This window comes from Gossypium hirsutum, chromosome A11 (genome assembly GCF_007990345.1).
Source record: "Gossypium hirsutum isolate 1008001.06 chromosome A11, Gossypium_hirsutum_v2.1, whole genome shotgun sequence".
In the NCBI taxonomy this organism is placed as follows: Eukaryota; Viridiplantae; Streptophyta; class Magnoliopsida; order Malvales; family Malvaceae; genus Gossypium; species Gossypium hirsutum.
In genome coordinates this window covers 21,872,592-21,891,428 of record NC_053434.1, presented here as the reverse complement: position 1 = coordinate 21,891,428, position 18,837 = coordinate 21,872,592, and the positions used below count along the sequence as shown (strand labels likewise).

The window sequence follows — 18,837 nt, the reverse complement described above, 5'->3', positions numbered from 1 at the left end:
TAGTACTTTGATTAATTTTTTATCCAATTGATTTAAATAACCATAACTAAAATATCAATTTATATAAGAATATCTTAAAGTGCAAATTTTGACATCTCATAAAGAAGCTTAACAATTACAATTATAATGATACATCTAATATATATATATATATGAAAGGAACCCATTTACACCAGTATAGAATTAAAATAATTTTATACACTTTGATATATTTTTACATGATTAATATTTTAAAGATTTAACCAATAAATTTATTAATATAATAATATATTTCATGTGTAAGGGCGTGAATAAGACAAAGATATAAAATTAGACGAGTAGAACTTAAATCACTTTGTTCCTTTCTTTCTTTATACGTACACATCTTTCTCTCTCTATATATATTACATACACATTGATTAAACTCGATCATACCATTTAATTTTGTTTTAACTTCTTCTGCTACTCTCTCTGTGCTTTGGTTAATGGCCAATATCCACTTCCCTTTCCTATCACTGTTGTTAATACAATGTTTCATAATTGGCTTTTCAACCACTGCAACCGATCAGTCGGCGCTTCTTCAATTCAAAGCACAAATCGTGGATCCTCGCAATGCTTTGGGTAACGAGTGGACCAGTACTTGGATGTCTGTCTGCAACTGGACCGGTGTCTCTTGCGGTCACCATCATCGAAGAATCACTGCGTTGAATCTTTCGAACATGGGCATCAAAGGAACTATTGGTCCACAGTTGGGAAATCTTTCCTTCCTGGTCTCGCTGAACTTGAGCGGCAACAATTTCCATGGCGAGTTGCCGCGAGAGCTGGCCAGTTTGCGTCGCTTGAAACTTGTTGATTTGAGTGACAATGCTTTGAGCGGAGAGATTCCGGCATGGTTTGGGAATTTAACAGCACTTCAACAATTATATCTGGGTGGAAATCGTTTCCAAGGTTACTATCATTCATTCTTCACTTTATTTTCTTTTCTTCTACCTTTTGTTATTTGCTATCATTTTCATTGATTTAATCCCTACGTACGGCCACAATATTGTTGAATTATTAAATAATAATCACTCAATTATTTCACATAATTTTATGTCATTTAAGTGCCAAGTACAAAATTCTAATAGCTATTCTAAACAAATATTAGTACTTATGTTAAAAGTCAAGTAAATGTTGTATATTATTATAATTTATATTTTACTGATTATAATTTATAGAGGTGTTCATGGGCCGGGTTCAGGCCGGGCTCAACTAAAAAATCACGTTCATTTATTGAGCCTGGGCCAAGCTTATATTTTTGTCTAAACCCTCTCACATTTTGGCAGACCTTCAGGCCGGGTCGAGTAAAGTAGCCCGGCCCATGAGCACCTATATTTACATATAACAATATGATATATTAATAAATTAATTTCATGTCATTATAAATGTTATTTAGAATAAATTTTTGGTTTTAATTTTAAATTTATAATCATTTAAATTAGATTGACCAATGGTAGATACATGCGATACTTTCTATAAAATTAGGTATATAAAATCATGTGTATCATTTTAAATGTTGTGTATATATTATCTTTATTATTTTAATTTCTTATATTATGTTTAATTTCATAATTAATTTGTTGTTTTATTTTTATATATGTTTAATTAAATTCAATATTTTACTTTCAAGCAAATTTATTAAATATTTTTTTTAAATTAAGATATCATTCATATCGATTTATGGTCCATGGAAATTAATTCTTTTGAAATTCATGATTGTCGTTTTTAACAATATTATCTTCAATGTTCAAACTTGAGTTTTCTCTTAAGAATACAATGTGTCGTACCATTACCTTCAACTTATAAATGAATTCAAGCATTAATTTACGATTTAGAAACATCGTGATTCCTATTTTCATTTTAAAAAATTGAATCGATCAAATAATTTATAACTGATATAGAATTTTTATTGATGTTACAAGCAAGATTGACAATAACTGATTCATATAAATCATTAAAATCTCTTCAAAATTAATGTATAGGTGAAATCCCGTGGGAAATTGGTAAGCTTGCTGCTTTGGAGAAATTTGGAGTGCAAAATATGAGCTTGGTTGGCCAACTCCCATCTTCTATTTTCAACATTTCATCTTTGAAGGAGATCAGGGTTTACAATAATAGTATATCTGGTTACATTCCAAGTGATATGTGTGACCATCTTCACCACCTTCAAGTGTTTGAGATATCAATCAACAAATTTTTTGGCCACATTCCCTCAAACATCGGTGAATGCAAAAATCTTCGAAGTCTATCATTGTCTCTTAATCAACTCAATGGATTTATTCCTTCAAGTATTGGGAATTTAACCAACCTCAAGGTTTTATATTTGGATGGAAACTCTTTACATGGTAAGCTACAGTGCTTTAACATTTTTTTTTGCTTATTAAAAAATATTGAATTGGTTGAACTGAAAATTAATAATTTTCTTATTTAAAATTATATAAAAAAATTGAATTTTTGTTGAACAGACTTAAAATCAACTCAAACAGAGTATTAAAATGAATAAACCTATTTTTTTTCCAAAAATAACCAATAAACCTACATTTATTTTTTTTTATTTTTGGAAAAAAAAACGTATTGTTTGGCAGGTGAAATCCCATGGGAGATGGGGAATCTTAGGAAAATGGAGATTTTTGTTGCAAAAGGCATGAGCCTAAGCGGGCGGATTCCACCACCTATCTTCAATATTTCTTCTTTGAAACAAATTAATCTCCATGACAATTTTCTATCAGGTATTTCCCTCATAATTTATATATATTGTTTAATTTAGAGTATATATTACCAAGTATAAATGTTTATTTGAATATTCAATTTTATATTCGAAATTCAAAAGTATTTTAATGAAAAATAAAAAGATTTAGAAGTATTCATAGTTTTAATTTGGGATTTTACTTACATAACTGTATTGAAGTTGTTTTAAAAATTACACCCATACATTTATATTTATTTAGAAATTCACTTTTACCACCAAAACAAAAAGAGAAAAAAATGCACGTTTTTTCTTGTGAAATAATTGGAACATACCTGTTTTTTTTTCCAGGTAAATTACCGCAGATGGGGTTTGTTCCAAATCTAGAGGAAATATACCTAATGAACAATAATCTAAGTGGGAATATTCCAAGCTCAATTTCAAATGCTTCTAGGCTTAGAGTTTTAAGCTTGAATGGGAACTCTTTCTCTGGCCTTATCCCACATTCCCTTGCCAATCTAAATTTGCTTCAAGTTTTGTGCTTTTCTTCCAACCACTTGACCATGGAATCTCAAAGTCCGACCTTTCTTTCTTCCCTGTCAAACTGTAAGAAGCTCAGAGTCCTAGACATAGCCTCAAATCCACTGAATGCCCTTCTTCCCGCTTCTATCTTTAATCTCTCAGCGTCACTCGAAACTCTACGCGCCCATGATTGCAATTTCAAAGGCACGATTCCAATGGAGATAGATGGTTTAAGCAACATTATACGCTTGGACCTATCCCAGAATGAATTGAGTGGATCTATTCCGACAACAATAGGACGGCTACAAAAAGTCCAAGGTTTGTTTCTGAGTGGCAATATGTTGAATGGATCCATTCCATATGATGTTTGTCGTTTGGAGAAACTAAGTACTTTGTCATTGAGTGGTAACATGCTTCAAGGTTCACTCCCCACTTGTTGGGCTCTCTAACTTCTTTGAGATCCCTAAACCTGTCTTCCAACAAATTGCATTCCACAATACCCTCCACCTTTTGGAGCCTTGATTATATCTTGCAAGTAGATTTCTCCTCAAATTATCTGAGTGGAACACTTCCACCGGATATCGGAAACTTGAAAGTACTAACGTATTTGAATTTGTCGAGAAATCAGTTTTCGAGCAACATTCCAACAAGAACCGGGGATCTAGATGACTTACAAACCTTGTCTCTATATAGGAATAGATTGCAAGGTCCCATTCCCGAATCATTTGGTGGCTTGACAAGTTTGGTAACCTTGGATTTATCGAACAACAATCTCTCCGGGATCATTCCCAAGTCTTTGGAAAGACTTTCCTATCTCAATCACTTTGATGTGTCTTTCAATAGATTGGGAGGAGAGATCCCCACTGAAGGGTGTTTCAGAAACCTTACGAGTAAATCATTCGAGAAGAATTATGCACTATGTGGTTCACCTAAATTCCAAGTCCCTCCTTGCAAAAATTGCACCCATCGACCCCATCGACCATTCAAGGCACGCCTTATACATGTTTTGACACATGGTTTACCGATTATTGCTCCTATTACATGGATAATTGCTTTGATCATCTTGTGTCTGAAAAGGACCACTAGTCTTTCAACCAGAGAAAATTTGTCGGAAATATTGAGAACCAATCAGCACAATAGACTTGTACAAGCTACGGACAGATTCAGCGATGCCAATTTGCTTGGTTCGGGAAGTTTCGGCTCTGTGTACAAAGGAAAACTTTCGGATGGTACGAATGTTGCAATAAAAGTTTTCAATTTGCAGGTAGAAAGAGCATTTAGGAGTTTCGATGCCGAGTTTGAAGTGATGAAAAATATACTTCACCGCAATCTTGTCAACATCATCAGTTATTGCTCTTGTAGTGATTTCAAAGCCTTGGTGCTTGAATTCATGCCTAATGGGAACCTTGAGAAATGGTTGTATTCGGACCATTATTCCTTGGATATCCTACAGAGAATCAACATAATGATAGATGTTGCATCAGCATTAGAGTATCTCCATTCGGGACATCCAAGTACTATAATCCATTGTGACCTAAAGCCAAGTAACATCCTACTAGATGACGATATGGTCGCACATGTGGGAGATTTTGGCATTGCCAAACTGTTGGGAGAAGAAAACTCCATGAAACAAACCATGACACTTGCTACTATTGGGTATATGGCACCAGGTGATGAGTTCATTCTCTTATTTTGCCCTAGCATGCACCTTATTTATGATTTTTAATGATTCAGTGTTTATATTTTTGATGCAGAATATGGATTAGCAGGAATTATTTCCATAAAAAGTGATGTCTATAGTTATGGTATCTTATTAATGGAAACTTTCACAAGAAAGAAACCCACAAATGAAATGTTCATCGGAGAAACGAATTTGAAACATTGGGTTAAAGAGTCACTACCTAACGGAACAATTGATATTGCCGATTCCAGTTTGCTACTAAATGAGGGTGAAAATTCTACGGCTAAAGCAAATTGTATATCATCAATCTTGAACTTAGCTTTGGAATGTTCAGCTCAGTCACCTGAAGAAAGAAAAGATATGAAGGATGTTGTTTACAAGCTTAAGAGAATCAGAATGAAGTATCTAAAAGAAGTTCAGCAAGCCTAAGATGATATGTAATGAAGTTGCTTATTGTTATCAATACATAGTTTATTAAGCCTTCATAGGAGATTTACATTTCTTTTCTGTAGATTCAAGGCTACAACTATGTGTGCAAGTTTGATGAGTTTTCTTGTCTTGTGTGATTATGGTTTGAAATTGATATACTATTAAATAAAAACTTGAAGACTGCAATGTGTTGTATAAGTATAGATAACATTTCATTCAAAGAAGTCTTTAATCGAACACTAATTCACACAAAAAAGCTACCACAGGAACATGCAATTGCTATTAGAAACATGGAGAGATTGCAACAAAACTTTGTAAGTTGAAACACTTTAGGTTAAATTACCACCACTTGTCTGCCATAAATTGATGATATCAGTGGCTTGGTTGAGAAGGTGAATCCTTTGCATATGAGATATCCATGGCTTGCTTTCAAGCAAAACCTTGAGCTCTTCCCAAGCATCTTTTCTTGGCCAAAAGTAATATGGACTCAAAGGGATTGAACCATGGCCTGGTATCACTTGATCAAGAGCCATCCCTATATCTTTTTCCATCCATATGAACTTCAATACTACCCTTGCCTTCTCTAATGGCTTCACCACCACTCCAAGCTTCTACATAATCAAAAAAAAAAAAACACAGGAAACCCATGAATCTAAGTTCAAAATCAAGCCCTTTTTCTAGGCTTCACAAGAAAACAAAAAAACTCCAAGAAACTAGATTCGAAATTAAGGCCTGTTTTCTGGGTTTCATAAGACAATGAACCAAAAAAAGAAAAACAAAGTTCTAAATTTGGCTGGCTTTTTCTATAGCAGAAAATAAATCAAATTAAACCCATTTTTTTGTTGGAAAAAGATCCAGAGCCTACCTCTTTACCAGAAGAAGATTCAGAGGGGGAATCATCCAGTGGCAGTTCATCTGAAAGAGCAGGAGATTTTGCTTTGACTTGTAAAGAGATTATCGGTTTAGCAAAACTGAAGGTTTTAGGGGAAGCAATGAGAGATTTAAAAGGGAAAGAGTCAGGGTTTTGAGAAGGGAATGAAATTTTGGGTTTAAAGCAAGGGTTTAGATTAGGGTGGAGACATGTTACCACCATTTTTTTTTTTTTGGGATGACTTTAGACAGGAATGAATTCTCAAATTTGCATTTGTTTCTATGTTTTCAGGTACAGTACGTAATGTGTACGGAATGGGCCGGTTTGCCGGGCGCTGATATAAAATCCGGTCTGGGAATTCCTTTGAAATGGTAATAATGTCCAAAACTCGGACCGAGTTGCAACCTTTTAAAATTTTTGTTTAAACTTAATTTTCCCGATTTATTTGATGGATAATTTAATATTAAGGTTACGTTTGGTTCGCTGTATTGGATTAGCGGTGTATTGGGTTGGATTAGAGGTGTAATGGAATAGAGGTGTAATAGCAAATCAACTGTTTAGTTGAATGTAATGGAATAGAGGCGTAATAGTAAAACTGTGTTTGGTTGAATGTAATAGAGGTGTAATAGCATAATGGAGAAAACTAAAATGACCAGAATACCCTTAGCATAAATTTGTTTTGGTAAATGATTATTGTTATTGTTATTTAAATTTTAATAAGATTATTTATTATCAAAAATAAATAATTTAATCATATTTAAACATAATTATTATTTAATATATTTTAATTAAAATATATAATTTAATAAAATTCTTAATAATTAGCAGAAATTTGTTTTGGTAAATTATTTTATTTAAATTTTAATAAGATTAATATCAATAATAAATAATTTAATCATATTTAAACATAATTATTATAAATATATTTTAATTAAAATATATAACTTAATAAAATTCTTAATAATTAATATTCTTATATGAATTTACTCAAACCATATTATTAAATATGATACTGTAAAATATAAAATAACATAATTATTATTAAATATAATATAATTAAAATATATTATTTAATAAAATTCTTAATAATTAATATTCTTATATGAATTTACTCAAATCATAATATATGATTATAACTAATATGATTTAATTAAATATATGATTTAATAAAATTTAAAATTATTATAACTAATATGATTATAGTTTATGAATTTGTATAATTTAAAATAATAATTATTACATATAATTTAATAATAATATATAATTTCATAAAATTCTTGATAATAAAATTTTCTTATATGAATTTATACAATTTAAAATAATTAATATTAATATAATTATATAGTGATATATAATTTCATAAAATTCTTAATAATAAAATGTTCTTATATGAAATTTACTAAAATCAATATATAACTTGAGAATTATATTATGCATAAACATAATTAACTTATATTAAGAAAAGGTTAGATGAAAATGAAATTGTACATTAAAATCCATATGTTATATAGTTTTACAACATCAAAAAGTTTGAACATTGATATTTAATGGTAAGAAAGAAATCTCCTAACCCATTCCAATCGGGCAACTGAAGGTAAACTAAAGAAAACGATCATTTGAGTTGGATGGTCGGGAATTTTACTCAATGCATCATATCGTTGATCGTCGGTTAAACCTTCAATTGACCATAAGGCTGAATATAAATTTGAAGCTCTCTCTTCCATATGTTGTTCTGACTTCTGCTGAACTACCACCTCGGAGGCAAAACTCCTACTGATTTGATCGCCAACGGCCTGGATTTTCTCCCCGAACAAAGTGACAGCCTCATTAAATGAAGAAAACATATTATCACGAGCATCAGATTTCTTCTTTCTCTTGTTTGAAGATGAGGAACCCCCTTGGTCTCGATCTCCTCGTGGATCCGTACCAGAAACATCCATGTCATCTAAAGAGACGTCAGCTTCGCAGTCATAGAATGTGTTTCTCTCTTCATTCAGATCTGTAGTACGTTCATCATCAGCGTGTATTTCTTCAAGAACATCAGCAGCTGTTTGAGCATCTCTCCCAGTTGCTTGATCTCTTGCGTATATGGTAGTAAGCTGGTCATAGTAAGGGAAAGTACGAAATCTGAATTGGGCGGCTTCTTTGTGACTCTAAAAAAATGAGGAAATCATATTAGTCGTAAGTTTGGTAAAAATAATATAATAAAGACTTGAAATAATCTTACCTTTAAATAGGACTCCCAAACCGCATCTTCAGCAACAACGAGCTGCCTATGCTCGTCCCAACCAAAACCGCTATTGTTTTGGCCATTAAGCATGTCGTAGACGATTGACCACTCCCTTTTAAGTAACCTAATCCTTGATTCAATATTAGGTTTCGCCTTCAACATTGCATTTGGTAAAACCGTTTGTAGCTTTCTTTCCAACTCGTTCAAATAATCGGCTTTGAACCCGGTATCAGCATTAAATGTTCCAACATTGTGCAGGTCCACCATGCTGGAAACTAATGCTGCATCTTCCTCGGGAACCCATTTTCTTTTGCTTCCTCGAGAAGCTTGAGCATTTGATTTTGGAACACCTGACATAATGATCTTAAGAACAAAAAAAAATAAATTATATTAATTACTATTTTAATATCATGATTCAAAAGGTCAACACTTTATAAAATCTAGTAATTAAGTTGAATATCATGAATCAAAAGTTCCATAGCACAAAAATTTAAAATTATAACACAAGCTGAATTAGAAGAAATTATATTATAATTTCTGTATTTTAGTACAATACAAAAATAAATACAAAAGTTTCACAAAAGTTTCACAAACTAATTTCTAGATGCTTGCCATTCATCGAACATTTGGTTGGCTAGTTCCATCCTCCAAGTAGCCCAAGCATCCGATGGATGAATATTTGTGATATTCGGTTCATCGTCATCCACCACATTAATTGTAGGTAATCCTTCTCCCACCTCCGCTTCAATGGGATCACTACTCATATGGGTTCGAATAAAATTATGGAGCAAACAACATGCAATAATAATTCTATTGTGCACCCTTACAGGATAGAACGATGGACTCCTAAGTATTCCCCATCTAAGTTTTAATAAGCCAAAGCATCTTTCAATGACATTACGTGCTGAGGCATGTTTCATATTAAAAAACTCTTGCGGAGAACTTGGCTGATAACCCTGACGCCACTCGTTCAAATGATATCGTTGTCCTCTAAATGGTGCAAGAAATCCCTCACAATTTGTGTATCCAGCATCAACTAGATAATAACAACCTATAGGATAAGTTTCATATTAAAAAATGATTAATTCAGCACACAAAGTGTGATCTTAATGAATAAATCAAAGTCCTATAACTATACACTTTACCATGAGGAACTTTTAATCCATGTCTTCTACTAATGGCATCTCGAAGAACTCGTCCATCAGCAACTGAACCTTCCCAACCAGGAAGAACATAAACAAATTGCATCTCAGGTGTACAAACACCTAGCATATTTGTTGCTATGTCACCTTTTCGCGTCCGATATCTAGGTTTATCAACTGTTGGAACCCTAATCTTGATGTGGGTTCCATCAAGAGCACCTAAGCAATTCTATATCACATGATATAAAACCTTGAGTTAGAATACTAATTTAAATCTAAATCAAGTAAATGTTGTTGAAGCTATATATAAAACTTAGTCCTATACCTTAAACCATTTCCACCTTGTGTCAGAAGAATCGGCTGTAATTGGCTCCGGGTTTTTAAATAACATATCTTGCAAGCGTATGACAGCATTTAAAACACTATGAAATGCTCTGCTAACAGTTTCCCCGGACCTTCTAAAGTGATGCTTGATAACTCGATTTTTCAGGTGATGGGAGATGATATGTAAAAACATTGCTACTTGCTCGTCAACAAGCATGAACCTTGTCGACTTCAATCCCCCTATCGATTCTAACATCTCACATAATTTAAAAAAGGCAGCTCTATTCATCCTAACTTGTTCAATACAGGTCTCGTCACTAGCATATACAAGCCTATTCACATAATCCCGTTTTGCATAAAAATCTACGGTATAGGACCTAATCCTTGGTCTATGTAGGCTAAGGCTGGCACCCATTCTAAATAAGAACCAAACCGCGATTCTACAGATTTCCAACCATATTGTCACAGCAATACTAATTCTTTTACGCCTCACACTTTGTGCAATTAAAGGCAGACGAGCCATTACTGCAACATTTTAAAATTAGAACACACTATCAAAGAATTGAAGTTGCAATTACACATTATCGAATAAAAATAAACAGCACAAATTTAGAACACACGAAGCAAAAAATTAGACGACTAAATGATATCGTTGCAACTATAATTTCATTTCTTTATCAATCACCCAAATAATAATGAAAGAGTATATTTAATTACTGATGATTAGTTTAATTAAGGTTTTATAACTTTTATAACATTTTAAATGGTAATTTCATTTTGTAAAAATATAATTAACTTTGAAGAGGACTTATTTTTTACAAGAATTGTTACTTAGCTGTCTAGTATCAAGTTTAAAATACATGTTTAGCATTTTTTCATCAAAAAATTATTATTATTAAAATTTCAGAATTCTATAGAATTTATTAATTTAACAGCCAAATTTGACTTTTTAAGTAAAATTTGTATAATTTTATTTATCATAATATATATACGTTAATTTTAAAAACTTCCTTACACTTTCACAATTATAATTTATGTATTATAGGGAAATCATATTATGAATGAGGAATATTTTATGTATAATGTAATTGACTTAAAATCTAAGATAGAATTAGACAATATATTATGTGCATAAAAGGTTAATTATAATCCATGAGCATTTAATTTCTTCAAAAACTTATATTAAATTTTAATATATTATGTATAATTGAGGTAAAATTAATTTTGTTTAATAATGAAATTGAAGTTTTAAAACTAGATAATAACATTTTAAATGGTAATATAATTTCATAAAAAATATATAACTTTTATCTCATTTACATGTACAAATTTATCTCATAAAAGATGTGTAGGCATAATGCTCTTTAAACAAAATGTTACCTAATAGTAAAAACATATAACTTGGCTGATAAATTCAAAAAGAACAATGGTCATGCAGCAATAACCATAACCATACAAACAAAAGCTTTAATGAGCATTACAAACATACAAACAAAACCATATTCATTTGGGAAACAACAAAACCTACTACATCAATACTAACCTGTAATGCTCAAATCTGGGACGACTGCGATGTGGAAGTGTTGGAAAAATGTTACCTGTAATGAGAAAAGTGCTCGGATCAACCTTTTTTTTTTGGGGAAAATATTTATGCCATAAACCAGAAAAAAAAAAAGAACACCTTAAACAACTTAACCCAACTTTTAGGGGACAATAACAAAATCTAAATCGAAAAAGCCAACCAAAACAAAGAATCAGTGCACAAACCAACCAAACAATGCAGCAGCAAAACAGAACAATCCACTATTGTACAGAAAAAACAAAGCAAAATCTGCAAACAGTTTCCTGTTTATTCTTTCTCCAACTCATAGCAAAGAATAACAAAAAATGGAAAGGGAGTGTCTTTTGTAAGCTTTCTTAATTTAAATGAAGTCCGCAAGGCAAAATTTCAATGTATATATGTATATAATATGGTATTAAAAAAACATGAATACACAAATGTACCACAATCCATATAACAGAAATTATTTAAATGTTCAAATTTGTATACCTATAATACCTTAAAACACGAATATGACACGAAATCAATACGAATATGCAGATTGCCAAGCATAAAGTATACTATCCTGTTGTCTACCTAAAGACCCATGTCTCTCAATCTACACCGAAAAGAAAATATAAATATATATTTCTTCTCAATTCATCTCCTTAAATAGTCCTTCAAATAAGGAAGAGCAGATCTCCTTTGAAACCCAAATAAGAGTGAAACCATGTTGGACTCTGTGGAAGCAAACAACTTTGAGGCATTGCCACTTCTGTCATTGAATCATGTCTCATTGTTGTGTAGATCAGTCTGGGATTCAGTGCGGTTCTATGAAGATGTTTTCGGCTTTGTTTCCATCAAACGCCCTTCTTCTTTCAAGTTCAATGGAGCTTGGTAACCTTACTGCTCTACCCTTGTTTAGTAAAATCCAGTGTTGAATGAAACAGGATACTAACTGAACAACTGATGCAGGTTGTATAATTATGGCATTGGGATACACTTAATTGAGAATCCATCAATCGATGATTTCGACACTATCGTTGAACCTCGACCGATTAATCCAAAGGATAATCACATATCCTTCCAGGTATAGCAAAATGAAACCAAGTTGAATCTTTCAGAAACCAAGCAGCACTAACAAGTTTCTGTTTGAAATAGCAGTGTACTGATGTTGGCCTTGTCATGAGGAGGCTGCAAGACATGGGAATGAAGTAAGTTACGGCGGTGGTCGAAGACCAAGGGAACAGGGTTGATCAGGTATTCTTTCATGATCCAGATGGTTACATGGTTGAGCTCTGCAACTGTGAGAACATTCCTATCATTCCTCTTTCTTCATGCTCATTCAAGCAAAGGCTAAGCAGTTTCTACAAGTCTGCACCGGCTAAATGCGGATTCATGGAAAACGCCATGATGGAGAGTTTAAGCATGGAAATGTTGAACATTTCATTTTGAATCAGCACAAGGAAAAGAAAAACTGTGAGCAACTTTCATTTTTCTTTTTCCCTTCCTTACAGAAACCTAACATGATTGCCGTATACGTAATCACATTCGGCATCACCCCGTCTTTCAACATCTTCTTCAGAAATCCAACAACCTTCCCAACACTACCTTCCTTCGAAAACCCATCAATAAGGACAGTGTAGCTCACAGTATCAGGGTTTATTCCTCTTTCAACCATCTGTCTATATTTTCTCAAAGCCTCCATTAAACACCCATTTCTAAATTAGCCTAAAATCCAACAGCTATAAAGAATAGCATCCAAAGCCAGCCCTTCCTTTTTCATACTATAAACCAACTCACAACCCTCATCAAATTTACCCAACAGATTAAAACTGCTTAAAAGAGCTGTATAAGTAACAACATTAGGCTTTAAAGCTCCTGAATTCATACAATTTTTGAAAAACCGAACTGCAACTTCAGGTTTCCCAATCTTACAAAAACCAACAATCACTGAACTACAAACAAAATTATCAAAAGGGTATCTAACATTATCACCTGTCATCAACTCCAACACCTCAATTGCTCTATCCATATTCCCTTGAGATACAAAACCATGAATCAACGAGCAAAAAGTAAAAGAAGAAGGCAATGTACCAGAATCACTCAAGCAATCCTTTAACAACAAAAGACCCTTCTCTGGGTTGTTTCGGATGACAACAAAAAGAAATCAAACCCGTTAAAACCAAACCTGTTCTAACACTAAATTCACATTTTTTATCATCACTCATAAACATATATGAATAGAAAGTAAAGCAAAAATTAACAAAAAGATTCAATCAAACGCAGCATAAAATCCAGTAGGAAAAAAGAGAAAAGAAACTGTAAAAATAAAAATAAAACCCAGTAACATCAAAGCTATCCCAACACTAAATTCACTGTGTTCATAATCACATAAGCAAAATTAACAAAAAAAACAATGAAACAGAGAAGAAAGAAAAAAACGGAGGAAAAAAAAAGCCAAAGGACTGAATGAAACGGGAGAATCCTTGATTGAGAGGATCAAAGAAGGGAAATTAGTGGTAGATCCTTCGATGTAATTCAATCCAGATGAAGAGAAATGACGGCGAAAATGATTAGGGAGAGGGTCGGGTAGGGAGGGAGGGTAAAACAGGGAGATGGGGAGGGAGGCCGGAAGTAATAGCTAATACACCGAAAAGGGAAGGGATTGGAAAACACGGGAATTTGGGGATTAGGGGCGTAACCGATTATGCGCGTAATACCTATTACAGCGAACCAAACGCCGGAATAGGGGCGTAATGTAATACGCACGTAATCGGGGCGTAATGGATTGGGTATTACGGCGAACCAAACAAGGTGTAAAAATTAAATGAATTCTTTCAATACTAATATTTATATATTTTTATTATTAAAATAAAATAAAAAATTTTAATTATTATATAGTAATTTAGACTAAGTTGAGCCAGCCCAAATATTCCAATGCTCTGGTCCGAACAGCCGGGCTTAGGATTTAGTATAAGACCCATTTATATTTGAAGAGACATTTTTTTTCGTTTTTAATCTTTATTTATTTCAAATTTAATTAATAAAATAGGGGGAATTTTAGAATATATATATATTAGAATGTGATAAATATTTGAAATAGTTGCAAATTAATTTGCATTTCCGTACAACGCCCATGTCGATTTTATCAAGTTTATAATATTTTTATAATACTAGTTTTTGTTTAAAATTTTGAATGAATTTCTTCAATGTAATTACAAAATATTTTTAAAAATATTTAATTAATTTAGAATAAATTATATTAATTGCATTTAATTTTAAAAATAATTAATATTAAAATAAAAAAAATCTTCTTTGTTTTAATATTGATATTAATATATTATAATTTAAATAATATTATTAATAACTTATTACAAAATTAATTTGTTTTTATGTTAAAATTGTAAGTATTCGATTCTTTTGTAATTTTATATCTATCTTTGTTTCACTTTAATCAATGAATGCAATTAACTCTTATTATATTTAAAAAATATAAAGCTAATTTAATAAATTTTATTAATATGTCTTTTTTAAATTGCGTTTTAAGCTTATTAATTTTAATATTATAATATTAAAAGTTAATTCAATTTAGTAAAAGAAATATTAAAATAAAGATATAATTTATTTAAAATCAACTTTATATTTAACATATAAAAATTATAAAAAAAATTAAACAAAAGCACGAAATAACTTTAAAAAATTAAAAGCTAAGAAGTAAAAAAGTAATTTACTCAAATTATAAATAAGTGCTTCAAATAGAGAATGTGATGTGTCAAAAAATTATAATGTGACCATGACTTATTATTTATGTTTTTGTTACTTCATATTGCTATATTTTATATTTAATTTTTTAAAAAAGGGAGAGATAAGGATCTGCTAGAAAATGCATACTTACTACGCTTCACAAAATTGGGTTAAATTTTTAATCATGATCTGTATAAAAGATATAATGATTGAATTATTAAATAAATGCATTCATAATTTAAATATCAAATTACATTTTAGTATAATCATAATCTTTTTTATGTTCGTTTTATAGTTAATGAAGATTAATTCTTTCGATTTCGTGTTCTTTCCTTTAGAATGCAATGTTTGTTATTATTACATTGAACAATTGTTGGTAAATAGGAAAATCAATAATGAGAAACTCAACATTAATACTATGACAAGATCAAGCTAACCAATCACCCTAAATCCTAATGAGATTATAGAAAGTGATTGTATGTATGTTAATGAAATGATTAAAGAGGATTTGGAGAATATTCCTTCGATGACTCTCGTTCAGAAGATAAAAGAAGTAAGTAGGCATCTCCATGTAGTCAAATTCCAGCATATGTCAAGAGAAGTAAATATGATGGTTGATTGGTTTGCTTGATCTTGTCCTTGTATTGATGTTGAGCTTGTCATTATTGATTTTCCTATTTTTTATGTTAAAAGATTGCTATTATAAGACAAATTAGGCAATCTTCACATAAGGATAAGTTGATTTAAGGCATCTGAATGCCTTATTTTATTATAAAAAAAAATTGAACGAGGACATAACATAAATATTTTTTTTCTAAATTAATCACTATGGTAAATATGTAAAAATATGTTATGAATTAAGATATATAAAAATTATTTGGTATATTGTTGATGAAGTTTTTAGATTCTACAAGTAGGGTGAAAGGGCTGACAAGTGTGCTATAAGAATATAGTAAAATATTTAAAAAATAGGGTTAAATACAAAATTGGTCCCCGAACTTGTCCACTTCTTTTAGGTTGGTACTTATGGTTTTTTTTTTGTCTCAAATTGGTACCTAAACTTTTTTCCGTCAACTATATTGATACTCGAGCCTACCATCGTGTTTTTTTTGTTGACATAGTAGCGTTTGCCACTCATGCAGCGCACATGTCATCCTCTTTGTACCTCTTTTTCTTTTTCTTTTTCCCTCATTTTCTTTCTTTTTTCTTTTCTTCCCTTTTTCTTTTTCTTTTTCCTTGGCTGCCACACTGTCTTCTTCATCTCCCATTCCTCTTTTCTTCATCACGATTCCATTAAATTAAAAACACAAAAATAATTTTTAAGTTTTCAGTTCTGTGTCGAAATTATGTTTTGTGAGTTCTTGTTTAAGTTTTGTACAGTGAACTTCATATAATCCTCTTGATTGTTTTGTTGGTTCTGGTTGTCGTAATCAGCTTTGAATATTGACTCGCCATCTTCTGATGGTGAATACTCGAAGGGGCTAGTTGTGCTCTTAGACTTCTTATTTGCTCTTAAAAATCAACTTATGTCTATATCTTAAACAGAACCAACTCTTACTTCATCACATGTCCTCAATCATATTCCATGAGAAGTAGCTTTTAGCTTACTATCCAATGCAGTTTTATTTAGATGAACAGAAGTCAACTCTTGCTGCAATTAATTTAATCATAATGGAATTGCCCCTTTGTTCATTGGATCTATAGGATTTTTGGAGTTTTCAATTTTTTTGTATTCCTTTTCTAAGTTTTTGCTCTCTTTTTGGGTTTTAAATTTCTTATTTTCAAATGATTTTAAATTCTACCAAGTTCTTCTAGGGTATTTGAGGGAAGGTAATGGCATTGCATGATATGAGTCGAAATAGAGGCCATAGTTGACTGAATGAGAACAAGTCGCCCCACTTGAAAGAGCATGTTTGCTTTCCAAGAACACAATTTTGATCACACTTTGTCAACGATGAACTTATATTTGAACTTCGTTACTGTAACACCTCCCACCCGCATCCGTCATCGGAACAAGGTACGAGGCATTACCGGAGCTTATCGAATCATTATTAATTAGGGGAAAAAGTAAAACAAAGTAAACATGTAGTATTTGATAAATTCATATAACATGGTAATTAGCTTACCGCTTCTCTATATTCAACATAATTATGCAAAGCATAATTATTCGAATTGATCATGAGCCCTAATACATATTCTTATCACATTGTTAGTCATGTAATTCATATAAATATCAAGAAACATAAATGGGTTCAACTTTCATTAAATTTCTCATATGTATATGCTTTTACACATCATTCATTCATATAACTTATAACAATCATATCTATGTATTTTAAATACGCTTTCATAACAATTTGTCTTGATTTCAGACTATCTCACATTGGAGTCTTTACTTATCAAATCATTTGAAATACTATCTTTATACAAATAATACACTAAAGTTGCACAATTCTATAATTATCAACGAACACATTTATAAAATATATTCCATGTTCATATATCATAGTCTTATGTCTCCATATGTCAAATATAAACCATCACTTTCTTGTGTTTCAGATAAATACATATAACCATACATAAGCATGCCATTCACTATTTCTTCCTGTCTATCACAATTTCAAATGACAGATTCATGTGAATGAGCTCAATAATAACCATGAAAATACTTACCACATTCTTTCACACATGTTCACTTATAACATTTTTTTTATATTTGGCTTGACATTTACTAAGCAATATCAGAAATTCATTTATTAGGCAATATCAAATATTCAAATTATTCTTTAACATATATAACATTTAATTCAAACATGAATTTATAACATTTTTCATTTTAACAAAGTTTAACATTTACCAAATATAATCGAGCATGTGATCAATTTATGCATAAGTCATTCACATATTTTCCTCCTCCTCCTCTCCATTCCACATACTTAATGTATATAACACGCTTATAAATAACATTATCTATAATTTCACTATTTACTTACATTTACACTCCAAAGCTGTCCATCTATGTCATAGTCACTAAATTATTTTTAACTTGAGCTATGGAGCTCCAAATTAAGATCCGCTAATTTTACCTGAAACTAGACTTGCATATCTTCTTACCATAAAATTTTTAGAATTTTTGGTTTCACCAATAAGTACATTCTATTCTTTAAAGTCACCCATGTTCTGTTGTATGACAGTTCCGGCCCTTCTTCACTAAAAATTAATTATCTCCTCGTGCGGGATTCAAATAATGTCCCCGTTTGTTTCTCTTGAAAATAGACTCATTCAGGATTCTAAATATATAAATTTAAGCCCCTAATTTTTTTTTAATTTTTGATGATTTTCCAAAGTCAGAACAGGGGAACCCAAAATCATTCTGACCTTGTCTCACAAAATTTATTATATCTCATGATTTACAATTACATTGCTTACATCGTTTCTTCTATAAGAAACTAGACTCAATAAGATTTAATTTCATATCTTATTCATCCTCTCATTCGATTTCTAAAATTTTTGGTGATTTTTCAAAGTTAGACTACTGCTGCTGTCTAAAACAGTTTCAATGCAAAATGTTGATTTCCATTTTACCCCAAATTTCACAGTTCATACAATTCAGTTCTTGCACAATTAACCCCTAAATTGAGCTAATT

At 31.3% G+C, this 18,837-nt stretch overlaps 2 protein-coding genes and 1 pseudogene across 4 annotated transcripts; 2 read left to right on the top strand and 1 right to left on the bottom strand.

Annotated features, from left to right (window-relative positions):
• The first annotated feature begins 336 nt into the window (after positions 1–336).
• Positions 337–5,522, top strand: LOC107912722 (LRR receptor-like serine/threonine-protein kinase GSO1). 2 transcript variants are annotated; one of them, XR_005904929.1, is made up of 5 exons: positions 337–927; positions 2,001–2,363; positions 2,604–2,747; positions 3,056–4,896; positions 4,981–5,522. XR_005904929.1 is itself a non-coding variant. In XM_041081348.1 (4 exons), the coding sequence occupies exons 1-4, from the start codon at positions 465–467 to the stop codon at positions 3,673–3,675; spliced, it is 1,590 nt and encodes a 529-aa protein (XP_040937282.1). In that variant the 5' UTR covers positions 383–464; the 3' UTR covers positions 3,676–5,522. The 2 variants fall into 2 exon arrangements, 1 of the variants encoding a protein (XP_040937282.1); XM_041081348.1 differs by having other exon boundaries at positions 383–927; positions 3,056–5,522.
• LOC107912723 (30S ribosomal protein 3, chloroplastic) lies at positions 4,506–6,510 on the bottom strand. Of its 2 annotated transcripts, none has more exons than XM_041081349.1 (3): positions 6,202–6,473; positions 5,680–5,947; positions 4,506–4,673 (listed from the first exon to the last, which is right to left on the bottom strand). In XM_041081349.1, the coding sequence occupies exons 1-3, from the start codon at positions 6,427–6,429 to the stop codon at positions 4,621–4,623; spliced, it is 549 nt and encodes a 182-aa protein (XP_040937283.1). In that variant the 5' UTR covers positions 6,430–6,473; the 3' UTR covers positions 4,506–4,620. The 2 variants fall into 2 exon arrangements, with proteins under 2 accessions (XP_040937283.1, XP_040937284.1); XM_041081350.1 differs by lacking the exon at positions 4,506–4,673 and adding an exon at positions 5,015–5,250 and having other exon boundaries at positions 6,202–6,510.
• A 5,635-nt stretch (positions 6,511–12,145) lies between these two features.
• LOC121209804 (uncharacterized) lies at positions 12,146–12,913 on the top strand (annotated as a pseudogene).
• Positions 12,914–18,837: the final 5,924 nt, after the last annotated feature.